The sequence below is a fragment of the Aythya ferina genome, assembly GCF_964211825.1.
Source record: "Aythya ferina genome assembly, contig: HAP1_SCAFFOLD_207, whole genome shotgun sequence".
Taxonomy (NCBI): Eukaryota; Metazoa; Chordata; class Aves; order Anseriformes; family Anatidae; genus Aythya; species Aythya ferina.
In genome coordinates this window covers 136,158-145,029 of record NW_028181326.1, presented here as the reverse complement: position 1 = coordinate 145,029, position 8,872 = coordinate 136,158, and the positions used below count along the sequence as shown (strand labels likewise).

Sequence of the window (8,872 nt, the reverse complement as noted above, 5' to 3'; positions counted from 1 at the left end):
ATTTTTGGCCCCCCCTTCACACCCCCCCCCAAAAAAAGCCCCCAAAACCCCCAAACCCTCCCCCATTTTCCTCCAATTTGCCCCCTACCCCCCAAAAAAAAATTCGGGGACCCCCCCAGAATTTTGGGCACCCCCCCTAGAATTTTGGGGATCCCCCCTCGGGATTTTGGGGCCCCCCCTTAACGCCCCCCCAAAAAAAAATCCCCCCAAAACCCCAAATCCTCCCCCATTTTCCCCCAATTTGTCCCCTACCCCCCAAAAAAAATTTCGGGGACCCCCCCAGAATTTCGGTGACCCCCCCCATAATTTAGGGCCCCCCCCCCGGGATTTTTGCCCCCCCCCCTTCACACCCCCCCCAAAAAAATCCCCCCAAAACCCCCAAACCCTCCCCTATTTTCCCCCCCAATTTGCCCCTACCCCCCCAAAAAAATTTCGGGCCCCCCCCCCAGAATTTCGGGGACCCCCCCCATAATTTTGGGGCCCCCCCCCCGGGGATTTTGGGCCCCCCCCCTTACCTCCCCCCCCCCCAGGAGCCTGGGGGTGCACTTCTCCAAGGTGCGCTCGCTGACGCTGGACTCGTGGGAACCCGAACTGGTGAAGGTAACTGGGAGCACTGGGAGGGAACTGGGCACCGAGGGGGGGTCCGGGGGGGGTCTCCACCCCCCCTCCTCGCAGTGACACCCATGGGTGCCCCCCCCCAAAATAAAGCTGATGTGCGAGCTGGGGAACCGGGCGCTCAAACCGCATCTACGAGGCGCGCGTGGACGAGATGGGGGTCAAGAGACCCCAGCCCGGCTGCTCCCGGTGAGACCCCCCCCCGGCACCCCCAAATTTTGGGGGGGGGCTCCGAGCACCCCCCCGTATCCCCTCCAGAACCCAAGACCACCCCCAGCACCCCTAAATTGGGGGGGGGCTCCGAACACCCCCCCCATACCCCGAACACCCTCCCAACCCCCTCCCAGCCCCCCCAAGACCCCCCCAGGACCCCCGCAGCCCCCCCAAACACCCCGAAGACCCCCTCAAACCCCCCCCGGTCCCTGCCAGCCCCCTGTCAGCCCCCCCGACCCCCCCCCAGGACCCCCCCAAACCCCCTCCCAGTCCCCCTAAGCCCCCCCAGGACCCCCCCAGCCCCTTTCCAGCCCCCCCCAAGACCTCCCCAGCCCCCCTAGGACTGCCCCAGCCCCCCAGACCCTCCCCAGACCCCCCAGCCCCTCCACCCCCCCCCAGGACCCTCCCCAGCCCCCCTAGGACCGCCCCAGACCCCCAGGACCCCCCCAGCCCCCTCCCAGCCCCCCCAAGACTCCCCCAGGACACCCCCAGCCCCCCCAAGACCCCCCCAGACCCCCCCAAACCCCTCAAAGACCCCTCAAAGACCCCCCAAGACGCCCCCAGACCCGCCCCAGGACCCCCCCAGCCCCCCCCAGATCCCCCAAGACCCCCCCAGGACCCCCCCGTGCCCCCCCAGGGAGCAGCGCGAGGACTGGATCCGTGCCAAGTACGTGGAGAAGAAATTCGTCACCCGCCTGCCGGGGGGGGGCGCCAAGCCACGCCCCCCGCGCACAGGCCCCGCCCCCCGAGGAAGCCCCGCCCACCGCGGCGCCCAGGGTGAGGGGGCGGGGCCTCGCGGGGCGGGGGCGGGGCTTGAGCTGGTCAGGGTTGGTGCTGGGGTGGGGATTAGGGTAGGGGCGTGGCTTAGGGTAGGGGGCGGGGCTTAGTGTGGGTGGGACTTAGCCAAGGGGCGGGGCTTATGAGGGGGCGGGGCTTATGAAGGGGTGGGACTTGCAATGGGTGAAGCTTAAGAGGGGTTGGTTTGTGGTGGGTGTGGCTTAGCAGGGGGTGGAGTTTGTGAAGGGGTGGGGCTTAGCCAAGGGGTGGGGTTTGGCTAAAGGGGCGGGGTTTATCCTTAAAGGGGCGGTGCTTGCAGTGGGAGGGGCGGGGTTTATGTCGAAGGGGCGTGGTTTGGGGAGGAGAGGCGGGGCTTCGCAACAAGGGGTGGGGCTTCCAGGGTGGGCGGAGCCTCCTCACCAGGTGGGCGGGGCTTCCGGGGTGGGCGGAGCCTCCTCACCAGGTGGGCGGGGCTCCTGCCCCCCACCTCCCCCTTTCCTCAATGGATCCAGGCGAGCTCAGCTGGGGGTGGGCGTGGCTTTGCAACAACCGGGCGTGGCTTGCGGCGGGTGGGCGTGTCCGGGGGCGCTGTGGGCGTGTCCTAACCCTTCCCCGCCCCCTTCCCCAGAGCCCGGCGAGGCCGAGGGCCCCCCCAACCTGCACCCCGGGGCGCTGCTGTACTGGGCGGCCCAGCACCGCCGCCTGCCCACCATGGCCGATGCCCTGGCCCACGGCGCCGACCCCGGCTGGGTCAACACGGCCGAGGAGAACCGCACGCCCCTGCTGCAGGCCGTGGCCGCCGTAAGGGGGGGGTCCCGGGAGCGACACCCCCACCGTGGGTGCTGGGGGCACCCCTAAATTTGTACCCCCCCCCCCCCCTTCCAAATTCCTTTAGAACTCCCTGCTGGCCTGCGAGTTCCTGCTGCAGAACGGAGCCAGCGTCAACCAGAGCGACAGCCGCGGGCGGGGGCCGCTGCACCACGCCACCATGCTGGGCCATACTGGGTGAGTCCCAGTAAGGGACTGGGAGGGGAACTGGGGTGGGGGGGGGTCTCCAGGGGGGTGCTGCTCGGTGTCCCTATTGAATGAATGGTGGCGGTGCCCACCCCTAGCATGGCCGGGTGGGAAACTAAGCAGGGGCTGCTGTGTTCAGCTCTTGGATGGGTGACCCTTCATTCAGCTCCATTTAATGAATGGTGGCGGCGCCCACCCCTAATGGGGCAGGCTACGAAGCTAAGCAGGGGCTGCTATGTTCAGCTCTTGGATGGGTGACCCTTCATTCAGCCCCATTTAATGAATGGAGGCGGCGCCCACCCCTACCACGTTCACTTGGTGATGCTAAGCAGGGGCTGCCCCGTTCGGTTCTTGGATGGGTGACTGCTACTGTTTCGGATCCCCTTTAATTGCAGTCCTGAATCAGCCCCCCCACACACTTTAACCCCCCCCAGGGGATCCTCAGTGGTTTATTGGGGTTGTTTTCCTGCTCCTCTGCTGCTCCCAGTGTCCCCCAGTCCCATACTGGGAGGGCAGTTCACAGAGCCCCCATTTTATGAATGGTGGCGGCGCCCACCCCTAGCACAGCCAGCTGGGAAGCTAAGCAGGGGCTGCCCCGTTGGGTTCCTGGATGGGTGACCAGCACCAATTCCTTGGGGGGGGGTCCCATTTCCTTTGGGGGGGGTCCTTATCTTATCTTATCTCCCCCCCCCCAAATTCCAGCCTGGCCTGCCTCTTCCTGAAGCGGGGGGCTGACATGAATGCGGTGGACGCGGAGGGGAAGGACGCCCTCACCATCGCCATCGAGCTGGCCAACGCCGACATCGTCACCCTGTGAGTGCACCCTTGGGTGTCGGGGTGGGGGGGGGGGGAGCACCCTTGGGTGCGGGGAACACCCCCCCTATCACCCCCCACCCCTAATTTCTCCCCCTCAGGCTGCGGCTGGCCAAGATGCGGGAGCTGGATGCTGCCCAGGGGCAGACTGGTGGGTGTTTTTTTTTGGGGGGGGGGCTCTGGGTTTTGGGGTGAACCTGGGGATGGGGGCTCCTGGCAGAGGAGTGGGTTTGGGGGGGGGGGGCTGGGAAATAAAAAATGGGGGGGGGGTCCTGAAATTTGGGGCTATCCTCGAGTTCAGAGGGGGGGAGAGCCTCAACTGGGAGGGGGCACAATGGGGTTTTTTTTGGGGGGGGGGGTCCCGAGTTTGGGCCGTGGGGGGGCTTCCTTGAATTTAGGGGGTTCCAAGGGGGGGTCCCCGGTTTTGGGGTCCCCCCACCCACGCCCACCCCCCCCCGGCAGGCGACGACACCTACCTCGACATCTTCCGCGACATCTCCCTCATGGCCTCCGACCACCCCGAGAAGCTCGCCCGCCCCCACAACAAGTTCACCACCCTCTAGCTCCGCCCCCTTTTGGCCCCGCCCCCCTCTAGGAAGGCCCCGCCTCCCTGGGCAAGGCCCCGCCCCCTCGCAGGCAGCTACCAATAGAATAAAGCCATGCCTCGGCCTCCCCCCCGCCACGGTCCTTGAACATCTCCTGATGCGGTACCTAGAACCGGGCTAGTTGGGTTACCTAGAACCGCCCCCAAAATGGGCCCTAATTGGGGCACCTAGAACGTCCCGCCCCCCCAAAACGGGCACAAAATGAGTCCTCTAGAACCCCCCCCAAAAAAAATCTGCTCCCCATGATGAGCTGTGGGTGGGCTACCTAGAACCAGCCCCCCCCCGGGATGGTCCATCTCTAACAGGCCCCGGTTGCGTTACCTAGAACCAAGCACCCAACGTGAGCTAAAATGGGCCCTGGCGGGGTCACCAAGAACCGACCTTCGCAGCTCCCTACCCAAAATGGCTCCCGGCGGGGTGGCCCCCTCCCCAAATCCGTTATCTAGACTGGATCCTGGTTGGGTTACCTGGAACCGGGACCCCCCCCCAAATTCCTCACATAAACCAGCTGGGGGTTGGGGGACCTAGAACCCAAACCCATCACCTGAAACGGATCCTGTCTGGGTCACCCCACACCAACCCCAATGTGTTACCTAGAACCCCACCCCCCTTGTGTTATCATGGGGTACCCCCCACCCCATCCTCAATTTACCCCCCCCCCAAGGGTGACACCCACCCTCCACCCGCACCCCTGGGTGCCAAAGGAGGGACGGAGCCCAGGCCGAGCTTTGTGGGGAGCAGCGGGTTTAACGTGGCTGGTTCTAGAGCGCCGAGGGGGAAACCGTGGGGGCCTCGCCAGGGGCCAAGCCGTGCCCCCCCCCTTTGCCACCGTCACCCCGGGAAGTGCGGAAGAAGCCGGGGAGGGTGAGGATGAGGAGGCTCCCTGCCAGGAGGAAGGCGCCAGCAGCCAGGAAGGAGGCTGTGAAGTCCCCGGTCAGGTCCCGCAGCCAACCTGAAAGACATTGGGGCACCTAGAACCCCAGAACCCGCCTAGAACCAGCCCAGAGAACAACTGGGGGGAGGTGGGAAAGGGTTGGAGGACCAGGAACACGTGGGATGGGGCATCTGGAACCCAGAACCCAGCTAGAACCAGCCCAGAGACCAGCTAGGGGGACGTCTGAAGGGTTGGAGGACCAGGAACGTGTGGGATGGGGCACCTGGAACCCCAGAACCCCCCTAGAACCACCCCCAGACACTGCCAGGGGAACCCAGTGGTTGGGGGACCAGGAACACCTGGGTTGGGGCACCTAGAACCCGCCCAGTGTCTGCTGGGGGTGGGTTCTGAGGGGTACCCCAGGCCTGTTGGGGCACCAAGAACGTCCAGCACGGCCAAGGTTGCCCAAACCTCGAGGTCTTGGGCCCATGGTGAGAAAACGGGCCCGGGAGCCCCCCAGGCTGCCCAACGCGGCCAATCCTAGGGCTCCTAACCCCACCACGTGTCATCGCCCACCCAATCAGCTACGAGGATGGAAAAGTGCCCCCAGCCGGGCCCTAGGGGTGCCTCACGACTGGTTCTAGATCCCCCAACCCCTGTATTGTGTCGGTTGTGCTGTTTCGTGATCTAGAACGATGGGGAATGAGGTCAGAAGCCCCTCCCAGGTGTGCTGCGTGGTGGGTTCTAGGTCACCCGGCCCACCGTGACCAATTGCTGACCCCATGAGCCATGGGGACGGAGAACGGGCCCCCTAAACGCACTCCAGATGCCCCCAGTGATGGGTTCTAGGTCACCCAACGCCACAACACGCCGGTGGCGTCATTTTCTGCCCCCAAATGACGAAAATCAGGCCAACAACCACTCCTGGCTTCCCCCTATGACCGGTTCTAGGTCCCCCAACCCCTCCCAGCACCCCCGGCCCCATACCGAGCCCCCTTCCTACCGGCGAAGGGAGCCCCCAGCAGCGACCCGAAGCTCTCCAACATCTGCATGAGGCCGATGGCGTGGAGCAGCCGCCCGGCGCCCACCACCTCGGCCACGCCGGTGAACTGCAGGGGCACCACGGCGCCGGCGCAGAACCCGTAGGCCAACGCCAAGGCCAAGAGACCCCCGAAGGACGTCCCCAAGGGCAGCAGCAGCAGCGCCAGCCCCGTCAGCGCCGACCAACCGAAGAGGTGACGGAGCAAAGGGGCGGCGGGGCGGGCGGCCAGCCAACCGGCCACCACCCGCCCGCCGCCGTCGGCCGCCGCCGTCGCCGCCATCACCAGCCCGGCCCGGCGCTCGTCGCACCCCACCTCGCGGGCGCGGGCCGGCCCGTGGACGTAGGGCACGTAGTAGCCGGCGTCCACCAGCACGAAGGCCAAGGCGTAGCGGAGGAAGGGGCCGTGCCGCAGCAGCCCCCACGACCCCCCTTGAACCCGCGCCGGCGCCGGCGACTCATTGGAGGCGTCCAAAGGCCGCAGCAAGGCGCCGGCCACCAGGAGGTTGAAGGAGACGGCGGCCATGAGCAGCAGGGCCCCCCGCCAGCCGTAGGTGTCCAGCAGAAGAGGGACCAGAGGTCCCAGGGCCAACCCCGAGACGCTGGCCCCCGACATGGCCAAGCCGGTGGCCAGCGCGCGCCGCGCCGGGAAGTAGCGGCCCACGGTGCCCAGCGAGGGGGTGAAGACCAGCGCCCAGCCCAGGCCTGCGGGGAAAGGTTGGGGGGGGCGGGTTCTGGGCGGGGCTGGCCAATGCGGGGGGGTGGGAGGGGTTTACGGTGGGATAAGGGCAGTCAATTGGAGCGGTGGTTCTAGGTCACGCAACAGGATGCGGTGGTTTGAGGCGTTTAGTTGGGGGGGGGGTTCTAGGTCACTCAATGCATGAGGGTGGTTTGAGTCATTCGGTTGTCGGGGGGAGGGAGGGGTTCTAGGTCACCCAATGGGCTGGGGTGGACTAGGTTGCCCAATGGTTTGGGATGTTCTAGGTGTCCCAATGGCCTGGGGCCATCTGAGGTCCCCCCACTGATGATGGGGGTCACACAATAGGCTGGGGTGGTCCAGGTCAAGGATGTTCTAGGTTACCCATGTCCCCTTTGAGCCATCTTTCACCCAAGGAACTGTAAAGTTCTAGGTCGCCCCACCCCATTCCTCCTTCACCCAAGGAACCCCGCATTCTAGGTCACCCAACCCTTCCCTCACCCAAGGGAACGTCCACGTTCTAGGTCACCCAACCCCTCTAGATCATCCAACCCCTTCCCTCCCTCACCCAAGGGAACCCCCATGTTCTAGGTCACCCAAACCCTCCAGGTCACCCAACCCCTTCCCTCCTTCACCCAAGGGAACCCCCACGTTCTAGGTCACCCAACCCCATCCCTCCTTCACCCAAGGAACCCCCACGTTCTAGGCCACCCAACCCCTCCACATCACCCAACTCCATCCCTCCCTCACCCAATGAACCCCCACGTTCTAGGTCACCCAACCCCTCCACATCACCCAACCCCATCCCTCCCTCACCCAAGGGAACCTCCACGTTCTAGGTCACCCAACCCCTTCCCTCCCTCACCCAAGGGAACCCTCATGTTCTAGGTCACCCAACCCCTCTCCCGCCCCCTCCCTCACCCCGCCGCCCACCCCCCCGGCCCCGTACCCGCCAGCAGCCCCACGCTGAGGTAGAGGTGGGCCAGGTGGGTGGCGAAGGCCCCCAGGAGGAACCCCAGGCCCGTGAGGAAGCCCCCGGCCATGACCACGGGGCGGGCGCCGAAGCGGGTGCTCAGGGAGCTGGCCAGGGGGCCTGCAACGGGGAGCGGGACCCCAGGGGGGGGTTTACTGGGAGGACTGGGAGCCAGGGATGAGGGGGTGGGGTCCCAGTGCCTCCCAGGGACCTTTACTGGTGGGATTGGGACCCCAGGGTGAAGGGTAGGGTGCTCCCAGTGCGTCCCATTTGCCCCAGGACGTCCTAATGGTGGGACTGGGAACCCCAGGGAGAGAGGGGAGGGGGTCCCAGTGCTCCCATTCCCTCCCAGCAGCCCCCAAGCCCCCTTACTGGTGGCACTGGGACTTCAGGGAGACAGGTGAGGGGCCCCCAACCCTTCCAGTATCCTCCCAGTATCCTCCCAACCCTTTTACTGGTAGCACTGGGACCCCAGGAACACGGGTGAAGGGCCCCCAGCTCTCCCAGTATCCTCCCAGTATCCCCTAAAACCCTTTACTGGTGGCTCTGGGTCCCTGGGGAAACAGGTGAGACCCCCCCCAACCCTCCCAGTATCCTCCCAGTATCCTCCCAACCCTCCTACTGGTAGCACTGGGACCCCAGGAACATGGCTGAGGGGCCCCCCAGCCCTCCCAGTATCCCCAGTACCCCCACTCACCGCCCAGTTGCAGCGCGGCGATGGCGGCGGAGCCCACCCAGGCGACGGCCCCTGCCCCCCCCCCGAAGGACCCCCCCAGCGCCTCCAGGCACAGCCCCAGCGCCCGCAGTCCCCCGAAAACCAGCCCCGACTGCAGGAAGGCGCCCCCCACCACCGCCCACCCCCAGGGGACTGGCGGGGACGCCCCCGCCATCGCCCAGCGGGGGGGGGGGGCACTGGGGACAAGGGGGGGGGAGACAGGGGACAAGGGGGGGGGGGCGAGTTTTTTGGGGGGCTGGGTGATGGGGGGGGACAGGGGGGAGAGTTAGAGGGGACGGGGGGGGCACAGGTTAATGGGGGACCCTGGTGATGGGGGGGGACACAGGGGACAAGGGGGAGGGCAAGGGGGGGTCAGAGGGGACAAGGGGGGGGTCAGAGGTTAGGGGGGGACCCTGGTGATGGGGGGGGCACAAGGGACAAGGGGGGAGGGCAAATTTTGGGGAGGGGCTGGTGATATGGGGGGATAGGGGGGACAAGGGGGGGGGAAGGGGGGGTCACAGGTTAGTGGGGGACCCA

General features: G+C 66.4%; 2 protein-coding genes across 2 annotated transcripts; one reads left to right on the top strand and one right to left on the bottom strand.

Moving 5' to 3' along the window:
* Positions 1-530: 530 nt before the first annotated feature.
* Positions 531-4,114, top strand: LOC311428955 (arf-GAP with coiled-coil, ANK repeat and PH domain-containing protein 1-like; the record flags this gene model as incomplete). Its single annotated transcript, XM_084540158.1, is given in 9 exon segments — positions 531-600; positions 709-738; positions 740-804; positions 1,466-1,605; positions 2,234-2,406; positions 2,501-2,610; positions 3,322-3,432; positions 3,534-3,583; positions 3,895-4,114. Coding segments are annotated over 9 exon segments (850 nt in total), but the record flags the coding sequence as incomplete, so codon positions are not given.
* Positions 4,115-4,252: 138 nt separating this feature from the next.
* Positions 4,253-8,510, bottom strand: LOC311428954 (monocarboxylate transporter 13-like; the record flags this gene model as incomplete). The annotated part of the gene is made up of 4 exons (XM_084540157.1): positions 4,253-4,989; positions 5,915-6,655; positions 7,597-8,007; positions 8,318-8,510. The coding sequence occupies 4 exons, from the start codon at positions 8,508-8,510 to the stop codon at positions 4,799-4,801; spliced, it is 1,536 nt and encodes a 511-aa protein (XP_084396283.1). The 3' UTR covers positions 4,253-4,798.
* Between the last annotated feature and the right edge of the window lie 362 nt (positions 8,511-8,872).